Source organism: Budorcas taxicolor, chromosome 14 (assembly GCF_023091745.1).
Source record: "Budorcas taxicolor isolate Tak-1 chromosome 14, Takin1.1, whole genome shotgun sequence".
In the NCBI taxonomy this organism is placed as follows: Eukaryota; Metazoa; Chordata; class Mammalia; order Artiodactyla; family Bovidae; genus Budorcas; species Budorcas taxicolor.
In genome coordinates this window covers 69640302-69656238 of record NC_068923.1, presented here as the reverse complement: position 1 = coordinate 69656238, position 15937 = coordinate 69640302, and the positions used below count along the sequence as shown (strand labels likewise).

General features: G+C 37.9%; 1 protein-coding gene across 1 annotated transcript in view; it reads right to left on the bottom strand.

The window, feature by feature from the left end:
- RSPO2 (R-spondin 2) overlaps nt 1-15937 on the bottom strand; it is a 175933-nt gene that overhangs the window by 47129 nt on the left and 112867 nt on the right. The window contains exons 3-4 of the mRNA XM_052651925.1: nt 13457-13600; nt 11249-11437 (exon numbers count right to left, since the gene is read on the bottom strand). Coding sequence (XP_052507885.1) covers nt 11249-11437; nt 13457-13600 — 333 coding nt within the window. The remainder of the gene's footprint in view (nt 1-11248; nt 11438-13456; nt 13601-15937) is intronic.

Sequence of the window (15937 nt, the reverse complement as noted above, 5' to 3'; positions counted from 1 at the left end):
TCCTCACAACAATCCCTTGACATAATATCCCCAGTTCGTAAATGACTAAGTTTTAGGAAATTAAGTAATTTGACTCATGCCATTCAACCACTATGGGACCAAGACTAGTATAAACCAAATTTACAACTCTTTCCACTAGTTTTTCATACTGCTTTTTTCCAATATACATTCATTCACTACCATTAAAGGTATAAGATAGAAGGTTGATGACTGTTTATCAGAGATAGCCAAGTTTGTGTTGGGGACTTGGAGGATTACAGAATTAGTGGGAATAAATACAACATTATTTTCCGTCCCACACCATGAACAGTGCAAATTGATAACTATACAGTTTTCTCCTAAACAGCATTTAACTCAGATTCCTTCTCAACCCAGCATTCCAGGCAGCTGCTAGTAAACAACATGCTAGATAAAACCATCTTAGATTATACAATTGAAATAGGATACAGAAGAATCATTTCATCCTTGCCCTGAATAATATCTGATTTGTGTAAACTGTCAGAATACTCCAAGATAGCTGGTAAAGGACATCCATTCAAAGAGTAACATCATAAATTAGAAAATTGGGAAAAATACATCCAAGGGTCTTGGTAAGTGGCAAATGGAAGCGGCAGTTAGAAAGCAAATATAGTTCAGTTAAAGTGTTAGTCACTTAGTCATGTCTGACTCTTTGTGATCCCATGGACTATAGCCTGCCAGGTTCCTCTGTCCATGGAATTCTCCAGGCAAGACTATTTGAGTGGGTAGCCATTCCTTTCTCCAGGGGATTTTCCCAACTGAGGGATCGAACTGGGGTCTCCTTGCTTTGCAGGTGGAATGTTTACCATCTGAGCCACCAGAGAGGCCCATAGTTCAGTTAAGGTGAATGCAAAATGTATCTAGATCTTAAAAAAAAAAATGCACTAATACAAACTGGGGAATGGCTTGGCTTAGAAAGTTGGCAGAAAAAGATTTAAGGGTCACAGTGGACGGCGAGTCAAGGCAAAATCCTGTGCTCTTTAGAGAAGCAAGCATTACAGAAAAATGCATAAACATCAGAACCCAGAAGTATTCTCTGGGAATTCTCCCAAACTCAGACTCTGCTTGATGCCCTGCCCCAAATCGAGACAGGCGGTTTACCTCCTTCTGTGTGTATGCGCTCAGTTGTGTCTGACTCTTTGCAGCCCCATGTGCTGTAGCCCACTAGGCTCCTCTGTCCATGGGATTTTCCAGGCAAGAATACTGGGGTGGGTTGCCGTGCCCTCCTCCAGCGGATCTTCCCCACCCAGGAATCAAACCCGCATCTCTTGGATCTCCTGCGTTGGCAGGCAGATTCTTTACCACTAGCCCACCTGGGAAGCCCGCTGCACTGTACCAACACACCCTCAGCCACTCCCACCTTCAATCAGCGTTCTACCAAAATACTCCCATGCTCAGAAGTCCTCTAGGACTCCCCTTTGTTCAAGATAAAATTCAAAATCCTATTCTTTCCAAACAGGTGCCTCACTCAGTTTACAGCTTGTATTTTTGTTGTGAGCTGCTTATGACTGCCATCCTCAAAATCTGAATTCAGCCAGGCTCTTCTGCTCAGCCTCCCTTGGACACAAGAGGTACTTGTTGGCATCTATATCTTGTTCCTACAGTGTTCCATCTCAAACGATCTCCCTATTCAAACATGTTTTTCACCCACCTCTCCTATGTGTTTTGCTCCTCAGGAAGCATTCCCTTGCACAACAGCTAAAACAGGATATGTTTCCTATCATTTCAGGGCCTATAATACTACTTATATTTACAAATTCAATTTTATTTCTTTGGTTACTTTACATGTTTCTTTATATTACTTTGTAATGTGCATTTTTTTTCATCCCCAACTAGACTATAAACATTTGTTTCTATCACCTCCCACTCCCAATTTGCCCATTTCTTTAAAACATGAGATTTAAATAGTTCATTTGATGAACCTATAGACATAGGGGAAAATCACAGACTGCATTCGAAACTCAGCTCCACCTCTTAATACCTGAATTATATAAGGGAAGTAGACCTGAAAGAGGCATTAGAAGGTAACTTGTAACATATTTTAATAAAGTCAATTCAGAATTTCCCTGGTGGTCTAGTGGTTAAGAATCTACCTTGCAATGCAGGAGACATGGATTCAATCACTGGTTGGGAACTCAGATCCCACATGCCATGGGATGACTAAATCTTGATTGATTGTATAGTTCCATAGAGAGATAAACAGTAAGCAAACTCGAGTCCACGCATCGCATGATGCAATGAAGAAGATCCCGCATGCCACAATTCAGACCCAACACAGCCAAATAAATATATTTTTTAAAAGCTTTAAAAATAAAGTCAATTCAACTCAGTAAGAATTTACTCAAAATCCACATGGTTCTCTCATGTCAAACTACTTTTAAAGGTTAAAATAATTGAAGACCAGGCTTAGAGAACAAATTCACAAAAAGGTATTTAAAATGTAGTGTGGGGGCTGAGATAATCACCAGAAGTAACTCGGCATCTAAATACACAACTTCTGAACTTAGTTAAGAACATCTTACCAAGTAGATAAGACACTTGGCTTATTGAACAAGCTCAAATCATAGTTGACCCTCAGTACAAATGCTCATTTTCTAGATTCTCTGGATACCATGAAGTTCTCAGAGGATTCAATATTCCGACTGTATTCAAATGTAACTGGTAAGTCAGAAAGTCCTGATTCCATGATGCCTGTTCCTCTGTAGACTCATATTTCACTATTAAGCCTTCCCCCTTCACTGAGAGATAAACACTCCCAAGTTGCCCTCCACCTCCAGAAACATACATATGTTTGACATGTGTGTTGTTGAAGACACTGTCTGCCATACTACTCCTTGCTCTCGATAGGCTTTCCCACTTGAGAAATCTGTTTAGTGTTTACCTTCTCATGGAACTAGAATATTCCCCTTACTGTGAGAATTATTAGTTTCCTTAATTCTACAATGTAAGTCTCACCCCCTGTGTACACCTTAATGTGTCTGAAGGTGAAGTATACATACATGTCCTGTGTGTGTCATGTATAAATGTGTGAATATGCATATACATTTATATATACATGAATGGAGAAGGCGATGGCACCCCACTCCAGCACTCTTGCTGGAAAATCCCATGGACAGAGGAGCCTGGTGGGCTGCAGTCCACGGGGTCGTGAAGAATTGGACATGACTGAGCGACTTCACTTTCACTTTTGTGCACTGGAGAAGGAAATGGCAACCCACTCCAGTGTTCTTGCCTGGAGAATCCCAGGATGGGGGAGCCTGATGGGCTGCTGTCTCTGGGGTCGCACAGTTGGACACAACTGGAGCGACTTAGCAGCATGTGGGCATGTGTATATATTCATGTGTTTGTGTGTATGTTTGGGTATATATGTGCTGTATGTATATACATATGTGTACGTGTGGTGATTTTCTCTCCAAAAGCTGTTATTAAATTGACACTATATTTTATAAGTAATCATTTATTTTTAATTAAGATAGAATCATAGCCATGTTTTCCCACTACCTGGTAGGAAATCCAATGTCAAATTTTTGGCCCAGTTATTTCACCCAACACGTATTAGTATGGCCCATTCTCCTTGTCAGTCCTGAGCTCTTATTCTAAGTTTTTCCTAGTTCTGATCTTTAAAAATTTGTCCTGTTTTAGCATGTTATCAAATACTTTTTACATTAAGTTATCATTAAATCCTTTGAGTAACAGGCAGGCTGTAGGTTATGACACCAATTATTAACGTCTCTGTACTTACACCAGTTCAAATAATTTTACTCATTTCCAAAGTCCTTAAAAACAAGCAAATAAGCCTGCTACACAGAATATTAGGTCAAAATATTACACAAACAAGTCAACTGTAAAGCAGAATCTACTGCCCTTAACATTTTGAGTTTAAACTGGAATCAAGTTTGCCACCTGAACTTTGCCCCCCTCTGCAGCACAAAGTAATTTTGTCGTCTTAACCACTTCTGTACGATGACAACATGAACCACGCTGGGATTTGAGTAGAACTCTGTCATCATTTCCATGAAAATGTTTTCTTTCTGCGTCCTAATCCTGGAGGAGATCCATGAGTCCAACTGGAGGTCAATCCAGTAGCTGGAGCATTTACAGGAAATCTCACCGAGCGACCCGCCTGTGCTCTTTTTATCAACACCATTTAAAGAGCCCAGAGAGGTGTCTGCTGAGGAAAATAAGTTGTTCCAAGAAACCATTAGGGGATTTATACTTGAGGCTCCCTTATCTCATAAGGGAAAAAAAAAAAAAAGTCTCCTGTAAGAAGGGGAAAAAAAGAAAATCTACCACTGACACCATGTGTGTCCTATTAGAGTTGTTTTTATTTTAGAGTGTTGTAAAAATTGTTTTATATATTTTACATTAAGATCAGAGTAGCTTACTGCTGGGTAGAATTCATAAAAGAAAGCCTCCTCCAAAACGTTCCTATCCTTGCCTTGTTACACATAGACCTTCAGTGGCATACATAGTTGAGAAATCCTTTTTACGAGCGCCCATAAAAGAGACTAGTACATGTTGCTCCAGACTCTAATTACATGGGGCTCATAGAGATTCCAGACGGGAAGCTGCAGAGAATGGCACAGAGGTGTGGGTTCACTCACTCGCTCCCTGACCCCTCGGGCAAGCAAGCCTGGCCCCAGGACAGGCTCAAAATGCAGCTGGGAGAAGAGGCTGTCTTAAATCCCCTCACTCACTCCATGTGAGGGGCGCTGGTCATGCCCCTGAATTTCTGTGTCTGAGTCCAAGGCTGCACTGCATCTTGCCCTCTCTGGACTTTGCATGAACTCCCATGCACAGCACACCAGGCCCCACTTTTCTGCTCCCCCATTCCTCAGACCCTTACCTTCTGAAATGTGAGAACTGAAAAATCTGAAGAAAAAAAAAATCATTGCCCCCCACACCCAGAAAAAAGCCCAGACAAGGAAGAATAAAAACCACCACCACTACCCACCACCAGGTGCCATTGGTTATCCCCTACCCTTTTCCAGAAATAAGTTTAAAAAATGTGAAGATAGTGTGTGGGGGTGGGGACGGCAGCAAGAGGAGATACACCCCAAGACACAGCCTGAAGGCTCATTGTTAATACAAATGAAGCAGGACTTACAGATACTTTACTGAGAGAAATGTTTGGAAAGCAGGTGAATCTTTGTTAAATGTCAGTTTTATATGATAAGCATACATTTACATTTAAGAAGTGGCTGCTTATGAGTGACCTCCCCAACTTAAAATCAAAATAAACATTACCATTTGCTGCCGTGTGTCCAGAGTACTCGGGAAATAGTACAATTTTCTTAAGGCGACTAACACAAATCACTGATTTTAAAAGAAACAATTTAGCTTAGCAAACAAAGGGGCAAAAAGAATTCCCATTTTCTAGATGCTCTCTTCTTCATATAAAAATGTCAATATCTACATTCTTGACAACTCTGAAAGTTTCAAAAGAAAAGAGGTTTTTCTCTTATCCTCTCTCCTCCAAACTACTTTTGAGGTTGGCATGTATAAAACAGACCACATAAATTGCAACTCAAATGTAAACAAAATGTACAGAAATAAAGAACATATGTCTAAAGCACATTTTCTTGACCCCATCTACTGAAAATGTGCTTATTTCCTGCTCTTGGTTTAATCCATCACAATCTACAATCATCTTTGGTTATAGCATCTAATACCTAATCCACATGTTGCTGTCAGTTTATACACAGAAAACAAAAACTAAAGAGGTCTTATTAATATTGCCTTTAAAAAGTAGATGTTTACAAGAGATTCTGGTTCTAGCTTGCTAAATAGTATTTTCTTTTAGATCCTATCAAGTTAAAAGCCAGAGCTTCCCCAGTGGCTCAGCAGTAAAGAATCTGCCTGTAATTCAGGAGATGTGGGTTTGATCCCTGGTGTGGGAAGATGCCCTGGAGAAGGAAATGGCAACTCACTCCAGTGTTCTTGCCTGGGAAATCCAATGGACAGAGGAGCCTGGTGGGCTACTGTCCATGGGGTTGCAAAAGAGTCAGACACCACTTAGTGACTAAAGAACAACAAAGTTAAAAGCCACTTAAAATCACAAAGTAGATGCTGGTCAAATAATGTCACATAAGAGGAGGAGTGAGTTATTTTCAAGTTGAAATCCTAAGAAGTAGCAGTTTTTATATTTAAATTTTAGCACAGTCCTGAGAAAATATGACCTAGGGCTTAAAGCTTGGAGAAGGCAATGGCACCCCACTCCAGTACTCTTACCTGGAAAATCCCATGGACAGAGGAGCCTGGTAGGCTGCAGTCCATGGGGTCGCTGAGGGTCAGACACGACTGAGCGACTTCACTTTCACTTTTCACTTTCATGCATTGGAGAAGGAAATGGCAACCCACTCCAGTGTTCTTGCCTGGAGAATCCCAGGGACGGGGGAGCCTGGTGGGCTGCCGTCTCTGGGGTCGTACAGAGTCGGACACGACTGAAGTGACTTAGCAGCAGCGGGGCTTAAAGAATTGCTCCATTTGTTACTAACAGCTGCAGTATGGTACACTGAGGCTGCCATGAGCAAAAAAGACAGAAGGCCATCTGTGCATCTGTCCAAGCATTACCTAAATTACTTTAACCATCTGATTGCTTAGATGTGTCAGAAAGAGAGAAGCCATTCCACGAGCTACTAGAAGTGGGGTTGGGTTCAGATCCAGGGCTCCTGGGCAGGCCAGGGAGCAAAGGGTTAGAGCAGAGTGCTAGGCATGGTTCTGTGGGGACAGCTCAATGGGAGGGCGACCTTGAAAGACTAAGGATGGAAAGAACAATCTTGCACTCGTACTTTCCCCAACAAACGGAGGGCCAATGATACTAAAATTACAGAAGAAGATGGCCTTCTCCTGTAAGGTAGGAATGGCAAAGCCAGTGACTCAACACTTGGCATTAATAAAATGACCTTTGAGGTATGCTTCACTAGCTATCTCAAGCGGGAAGATGTTGGGAGGTGATAGTGATGGCAGAGTGTCATGTTTTTAAGAAACATTTAGTAAAACAAAAATAAAATGATGCATTGAGGTGGAGGGAGAAATAGTTTAAAGTCAGCTACTTTGATGTTAGACAACTATGGGTTTATCTTTGCATTTTATAATAAGGAACAAGGAAAAGGTACAAGTAAACATGAGCTTCCCACTCTTGGCTTTACCATTAATAACTTACTACATCTCTGTGGCCCAGGAAAAGAATCCTAGATCTCAGTCCCTTGCTCTTCTCTAATAGGTAATGGGAGAATCAATGATGTTCAAAAAACATAGCCGTTGGGTCAAGAGCTTAAAAAAAAAAAAAGAAGAAAATTTCCCTTAGGTCTTCAAAAGATCTCCGTCATTCAGATTTGTGACCAAATGTTACTCCCTCAATTTCCCTGAACACCCAACATAATACACCCCCAATGCAATCTTTCACTTGTTCCTTATCCTGCTTTGCTTTTCTTCACACGACTCCCACCTCCACATGAAATAAAGCACTCATCCACTTCTCTAATGCCATGATATCCACTAGGAAAAACACTGTTAGAACTGTGTACCAATGATTTGTACATAGCACTGCTCAATAAACACCTGATGAATAAACTGAAATTAGTTGTCATGGGACTTTACAGATAGGACAGACTATTTTAGGTTGAGGTGGCATTGGTCAATCCTGTGAAAAACTACTGTCCCCTCCAAATGACATTTCCCCCCACCATACATGAATGTCTCCCAACTTTGCAGCTGAGCAGCCATGATTTTATTCTTCCATTTGTCACTTAAATATGATAGCATATTCATATTTTTCTATTAATATATTGCCTAATACTATAACATAGTTCAGACTTTAAATTTTTTCCATTTAAAGATGCAGGTTATATATGAATAGGATAACTTGGTCCCAACATGATGAATTCTATTAGTGAGCTCACGGTGGGAGGGGGAGAAATGAAGACAGTTACATCTGCTAGGGGCCAAGTCTTCATTTTTAGTAGTCTGTTCTTTTATCCCTTGCTTCCTACACTCATTGTTCAATTTTTTCCCTCTAACTCATTGTCATCCTTTCCCTTTTTCCCATTATCTTTTTATGATCCCCCCTCCTCCTGCTCTCTTTCTCCATATCTCCCACTAACTAAACTATAAGTCATTTGAAGATTTTACAAGAATCTTGCTCAGTCTTTGAGAGTCTTTGAAAAGGAAGGAGGAGAGAGGAAGAGTGTGAACTACCAGATGGAAAAGGCTGCGCGAATGCACAGTTGTAACTACTGGAAAAGTGTTCAGTTCTTGGTCATAAAACAATCTTCCTGGGCTTACGATTCTCTTCCTCACCCTTCACATGACAACCACAAAATATATTCCTGTTATTTTTGGCAATTAGTCTTAGAATCATTGGATTTTAGAACTGGACTGGATCTTCAAGATTGCCTACCCCAATACCCTCACTTTAAAATAGGAAATAGAGGCCAGGAGAGGTTAAGTGACTTGCCAAGGATCATAGAATTAATGAGCTGACAGGGTGCAGAGACCCAGATCATCCGATCACCAGACCAGAATCCTGAAGAAGGAATGTCAGAGGAGTGCAAGGAACTCTACAGATTACATCATCAGAAATGAAGAAGATAACTGATCAAGAAAAGTTTGCAAATGGATGCTTACTTCATGTCATATGTCAGTCCATGACAAGATATCTTCAAATATCCTTTCATTGTTTTCGAGCAAATAAGCATTGATAGTTAAGGAGAAATAGGCTAAAGTATTACATTGTTGTTTTTAAATCTTACAGCCATTTATTGTTTCATTTGTAATAGTTTTTAGTGTAATATCTTATATATTTACTTAGGACTACTCCATTTCGCTGACCTCTAACTTATGCCTTCCAGTAATGAAAAGCAGCTGATTTTAATGTGTCTGTGCTCTAGTGTGAAGGAGGTTAAGGCTGCGTTTGTGTGCAATCAGGTTAAGACTGGCTCCAACAGGAGGAAAATCCATACATATGTTGAAAAGATCTGAAAAATGCCTGTATTCCCAACCTGATTACGACTTACATTTTTGCATGGTTTGTCAAAGCAGATCACTGAAATCAAGTCAAGATGTAAAATGGGATAAAGTGGTTTTCTTCTCCATTCTTCCATTAATTACCGTGACCTACAGAAGAAAGGAACCTTTTCCTCTCTCACCTGAGGCAAGGTGGGATACTCCACTGAAAGTTATGCCAATTTTTATCAATTGGTGCTCAAGTTCCAAAATTAATTTTCTAGTTTTCATTTCCTACATTTGTAAATAGAAGTTATTTTATTGCAGAGTCATTTTCCATTTCTATCAATTTTATGTTAGTTCCTTTTTTATAAAACAGAAAACAAATTCCAGTATAACTTTTAAACCTAATAACTTTAAAGGTTACTTAAAATTTTAATTTATTAAGCTGAATATGTTGATACAGGGACTAGAGCAATAGCTTATCGCTGCAAATGTCTATCCTAATAAATAATATTTGGCAAAACCTAAATGTAAATTAAGTAAGAGTTCATTACTGGTTCACTTGTCAAAGAAAATATTAACAGATGATACATAAACTTTTGTTTTGACATGATTTTAATTGCTGACAGTGTCAGGTTATATCTCTTAAGACAGTACATTGCTTTTGGAAGCATAAAAAAAAATGCAATAAGCATTATAGGTTAAAAATCTAGCTGTTATCTACAAAATTCTCAGCAAGACCAGGGCTAAGTCAAAATAGTTTCTGAGGGGAGCGGGGCATGCTGGTTCTTGTTACACATAAGCATGTTTGTTATAGGAGCATTTTCAGGTTAATTTTTGCTATTAACGTAAACCACAATTGGGGGACCATGTTGCTGGAAGAGGAGTGGGGGGTAGTTATATAAACAATATACAACAAAGAAAGCCTTTATTCCCAATACCTGAATACATCGGGTTTGTTTTTAGGCACAAGGTTGCAGGTTAAATGCTCTCAGCTATCCAAGAAGTGGCTTATTAGTTTTGTAAGAAAATATTTTCTTATATTTTGACTGAAAAATACCCAGTTTAACTGAACAAAACCATCCTTGTTAGTGCAAAGCAGACCCAAAAAAACTTTGTTTCAAAGACTCAGCAAGGAAAAGCAAAACTAATTCAAGAGGAAAAGCTGCCTTCCTAATAGTAGCTTCTGAATCTGGATCTAATAGTTCTCAAAAGGCCGACTGGAGTCTTCAAGTCTTAAAAGTTTTGTCTTCCTCCATGGATCACAGACATTCTCTATGAGGCAGCAGAATATGGATATAAATCCATTCTAAGCAGATATATATTCTTCTCTGGGCTACAGCCACAAAGCTGAAAGCTATGCCCCAACAGCAAGAATGAAGGCAAATGAAAGTTTTGATTGTTTCATAGGGCAATTTTCTACATGCAACTTTCTTTTTTTGCTCTTCTACTTTGTGCACTAGAAAAATCCTAACTTCATTTTTGGCAATGCGGCATCCGCTAGTGATAAAATAAACAGTAACAAGAGATTATGTTTTCAGAAGCACAGCATCAGCGCTAAGAACTGCATTTCAACATACTGACTCGGCTCCAGCCAGCACCTGAGCTATGTACACTTCTCCCAATTTATAAGTGGGCCTAATCCTGTTATTACAGAATAATTACTGCAAATCAGCACAATTACTACAAAGACACAAATAAACATACACATACTAGTAGCTGTTTTCCACAAATTATTATCAAAACAGAGAACCAGCTAATTGTGGCAACATTAAGACAATGTTTATTCCTCCCAGTGTTTGGGCAAGTTTATTTTAAGTTGTCATCTTCAACTAGTAGTGATACAGATGATTTTACGGATTCCATAAACTTTTCTAATCTAAACTCTTCTCAACTGAAAGTTGGCTGCTTCTCTTAGAGCAACATCTGCAAAGGCCTGATTTCATAAGAACTGGCTTTTATGGTACATTAGTGAAAAAAAGAAAAAGAAAAACACTGACACACACATACACACACTTTTAGAAATCTCGTTTTAAAAGTTGATTTGTAAAGTTGTCTTCCAAATTACTTTCAAGGTATCATGAAATTAAACAGTCATTTTATATTCTTCACAATTTAAGCATTTGTCTCTAAGGAAGTTCGATGTGGAATTTTACCCTCTTGCCAATGTTATTATCAGGTTTCCTTCTTGGATAAATATTCTTTATTGGGAGCAAGGGTGGTTAGGGAGGAGGAAAATCCAGAAAGCACATAGTCCACAATAGGGATTATCTGAACTCACCTCCTGGACAATGCCTCATGGCCATCTTACATCTCCTGGATTCAGCAATGGTTGGACATGGTATCGTGTCTTTTGCTGGCTTTTTAACAATTTGCCGTGTTCTGGTTTCCAGACCCCACTTAAATCCACATGTGCGATTATTTCTGCTACAAGTTCCCCATTCACTCCAGTGGCCAACCTCACATCCTTCTAATAGAGAAAAAACAGATAACAATTTGGTATACATTTCTCCATTGTTACAAAATTTATATAGCAGTATTTCTCTACTCCTTCACTTTCAGATACCAAAAATTAAGCTGTACAGCCCACAAGACCTATATACACCTTTTGGGAAATTTTGGCATTATGGAGTTACAAGTAGTAGTAAAAAAACTGCCACATAAGAAATTTAAGAACTATTACTTTCTTTTTGTCCTGGTTCATTTTTTGATGAGATGCTAACTGGTCCATTCTAAAGACATCGAGTGTATTATCTTTAAAAGATTCAGCAGCTAAAACCTACAGTAAAATATACTGTTTTCATACCATGAAGAGGAGACAAAATTTTACAGGTAAATTCTCCATGCCCCCACTGAATTTCACAAGTGTGTTAGTTTTAGTTAGAAGTAAATATTAATACTTCATGAAAAGGATACAGAGTGTTTTTGAATTTTCTGATTATCTCATTTCCTTTAATAGGTGTCTGAAAACCACAGTAGGTATTTATTCCCTAAATTGATGCTATAGTTTAAAAAGTAAACAAATATCAGATATTTGAAAATGTATGTTTTCCCAGGTATGTAAAAACTTTTAGCATTCTCCTTTTTTAACTTCATATAATGAAAAAGTAGTCTACTCTGCAACTCCCCTGGGATAAAAAGAACAAAAATATACAGAGTTAAGCCTCATCAAATTTACCATTAAAAGCCCCTAGTGTAATAGCAGAGGAGGACTCAGGCACAGAATCCACACACAATGAATGTGTCTTCATCCAGATCTCATAAGGTGTCATGGTGACTCTTAGGTTTTTCAAAGCTATTTAAGATTTTTATCCAGGGGAATGCATAGGACTGCTGTTAATTTGTTAGGACTACTGTTAATATGTTAATGCTTAAAAGTTTCCTAAGAACTTCCTCTGGACTTCTGTAATTGATTTGGGTCTCACCTCTCAAAAACAAATCCAACATTTTGAATGTGCTCTTTTGGTGACTTTTCTATATTTCTCAATAGAGTGTTGCTTATATGCATGTATTAATTCACACATATATAGGAACATAAGCACACATTTCTCCAAAAATCTCTCATTTAAATGTGTTCTCTGCAAGCTTTCAAATATAGTTACAGACTACTTTGGTATTTATGCAGGAAAGAAGTTCTCAACTGAAGTCTCCATTTTAAAAAGATGGAAAGTCTCATTCATAATACATTGCTCTGTTGTACACCATTTCAGATATAAAACATGGCAAATAAAATTCAGGCATGGTGGGGGTGGTGAAGATGCCATTACACTTGATTAGATTCAGCCATTTATCAAAATGTAGGTACTGACAGAGCTTTACATTTTAATCAGTGGTATTAAAAAATGCCAAAAGGTTTTTTAAACACAACCCCCCCCAAAATTGGTAAAAATATGTATTCCTAATTATTATTTACAAATAGCATATATGTGCAGATTAAATTATGCATTCTACATACCTAAATTTAGTAAAATTGTCTTAATGCACTTTGCAACATGCAGTCAATCATCAACAAAGTATATGTGGCACAAAAAAAAATCTCTTCCTAATTGATTTTTTTTATACAAATGTGTGGCTAAGCAAGAAGATACAAAATTAATACACATAATGAAAATGATAGGCTAACTAACCACATGACGCTGCTTAAACAGTTTCTTCTAAACAAAATGTTCTTCTCTAACAGTTACTAATAAGATAGTTAAGAAATGGATATATTCCATAGATCCTAAAAACATTATTCTCAGCATTTCAGTAGTTTAACCTAATGTTCTATCAGCAAATTTTGTAGCAAAATATAATTTATGATACTACCCAATGGCAGAATGACTAAAGAACTCAATAACATACAACTTCAATAATTTTCGGTTCTAATTAATAACATGAGAACCAATTCATTTTTAGGATGAATACATCCAGCATGCATTTTTTTCCCCCAAGAAACAGGTGTTAAAATAAAAGTGGAAATTTGAAAGTTACATGAAACACTACTCACCCACACATTCCATGGTTTCATCTAATGGTGCAAAACCATCTGGACATTCCTCAAAGCAACGGCCTCTATGCAAATAAAAGCCTACTTTGCACTTGGTACAAAAGTCTTTGCTAAAGCAAGAATCACAGTTTTCTATTCTGCATCCTAAAAACAATTTTAAAGAGAAAGAAAATTTCAGTCAAACAATTTACTGGTTTTGCAAGTAAAACTTTCATAAACTCACCAGTTAGCTCAATTGGAATTCTAGTGGTCAGAGAAATATGTGTTTAGCTCATTAGTTTCCTGATGCCATCTCCTTCTACATCACTCCTACCTCTTCCAACAGCTCACCACATCAATAAGCTGAGACAAAATTGCAGCCCGGGGCCCAAGGCAGCATGAGACCCTTCAGAAATTTTTGCAACTCTAAATGCGATTAAAATGAAGGTTAAAAAGAAAAATATCCCCACTACAAATGACATTGCTGCTGGGACTGTAGTCTGTTCTGCTCTTCCAAAGACGTACTATGAAAAATGCAATGGAAACAATCTAATCAGTCTCTTCTGTTCCAAGACAGTAAATTAAAATTCTGTAATGCATTTGCTTTCATCAGCGAGCATCAACCAGGAGGGGGACTTTAGGTCATTTTTTGGAAGACCCACAATGTGCCATACATTTCCACTTCACGACAATCCATCAGGGTGAGTGGTAGTACCCCTATTTTGCAAATAAGAAGCCTGAGACTAAGTCAAGAAGTTGGTAGTGGCTGAGTTGGTGCTGACAGTCCCTACACAGACTGCCTTCTAAATCTATTCTCTATAACACATTAACTGCATTTCGTTGGAAACAGTTGATGAAAGAGAAGTGCTTTCACGTCTGCCAGGTATGGTTTTGACCTTGACTCCCAGCTCTGACCTTCCCAGTTCTTGACTTTGAACAGCTATTTATACAGGCCTCTCTGAGTCTCTCTTTCCTCTGTATAAAACAGGGGTGTCACTAACTTTGTAAGGCTGTTGTGAGGATTTGAAATAACACATGTAAATTGACTAGCTTATAATTGGTGGTCTGCACCAGTGGATTAGAAACATATATTTTTCCATCAAACCATTCACATTACAACAAGGTATAAAGAGAAGCAATAATTTAGACTTGTACTCAAGATCAGATTCCCTGGTATGCCAGTAACATCTGGGCCAGAGGTAATTGGCATGTATAGGTGAAAATAAATAGACTCTAAACTACTTTTCAAGGAGAAGGAAGGAAAGGTTGGAGAACTGGTTAATTGAAAGGTGAGGTTTTCAACAGATTACAGTACATTATTACTTGTAACAGATTTAATTGCTGGCAATTAACAGCACATAAAGCTCTATGAAAACTCCCTGGCAACACTTTTACTCATTTAACAAGCCTCTGAGTAACTGTATTTGGTGATTTAATGATTCAGAAAAGCTTTCAAATCTAGTTTCTGCAACCAAAGATATAATTGAATAAAAAATGTAACCAAAACATGAAATCACTGAATTCCAAAATTTTAAAAATTAAGAAGGCAAAGCCAAAATGTGGACTATAAACACTAAAAAAAAAGCTTCTGTTAAAACAATTACAATATAAATAATGACAGTTTCTAGACTTATAAAAAGACAGTGGCAACTCATCACCTTTTAATTTTGAGTCTAAACGGGACTTTATGTATTAAATGACCACCCTGAACCAGCTAATTCAACTTCTAAAACGTTACCCAAATTTACAATTGGAAAACCAACTATGTGTGGGTGAAAGTCCATAGTCAAATTATACTATTGCTCTTTTAGGGGAGGATGGTGGGCATAGAAGAACAATTTATCACCCTATAAAATGTTCATCTGTAGTCTTAAATGCTGTAACCTATATTTTAATAGAACAGTGACCTATTGCTGGTCAGTAGCTTCTTAACCATGGTCAAAATATATGACCATCCTGTCCACAAATTGTTGGCTTTCTTGCTACATTTTTTTTTAAAGCAAGCCACCTTTCTTGTTAGCAGTATTATTTTCCAAGAAGTAATGATAAACATTCCAAAGTATAAAAGAGAACTAACGGGTGAAGAGAACAATGCATTATATTTTTAAAAAGAGAAGACTGTACACTTCATAAATCAGCTTGTTATCTGTAAGAGCTGATTTTAACCTGGTCTGCACCAACAAGCCTTCTGGCCAAAAAGTTATAACAGTATGCATTTGGAAATAATTTTACAAGATCCTTTCCTGATCATTACTGTTACCTGTAGGTCCCTTTCCTCATTTCATTCCATGCTCCTAATACCAGTGCATAGAAAGATAGGTATTCCAGAAATTCCACATTCTCTCTAAAGTCCCTTTTCCAGGTGTAAATCTGGCTAAAAGAAAGTTTAATTATTTGTTCTCAAATTTAAGTACAATATAATATTGATGCATTCAAATTGTAAAACACTTAAACCATGAAAAAGCACAAGGTGAATTATAAGCAATGACTGAGAATAAGCTC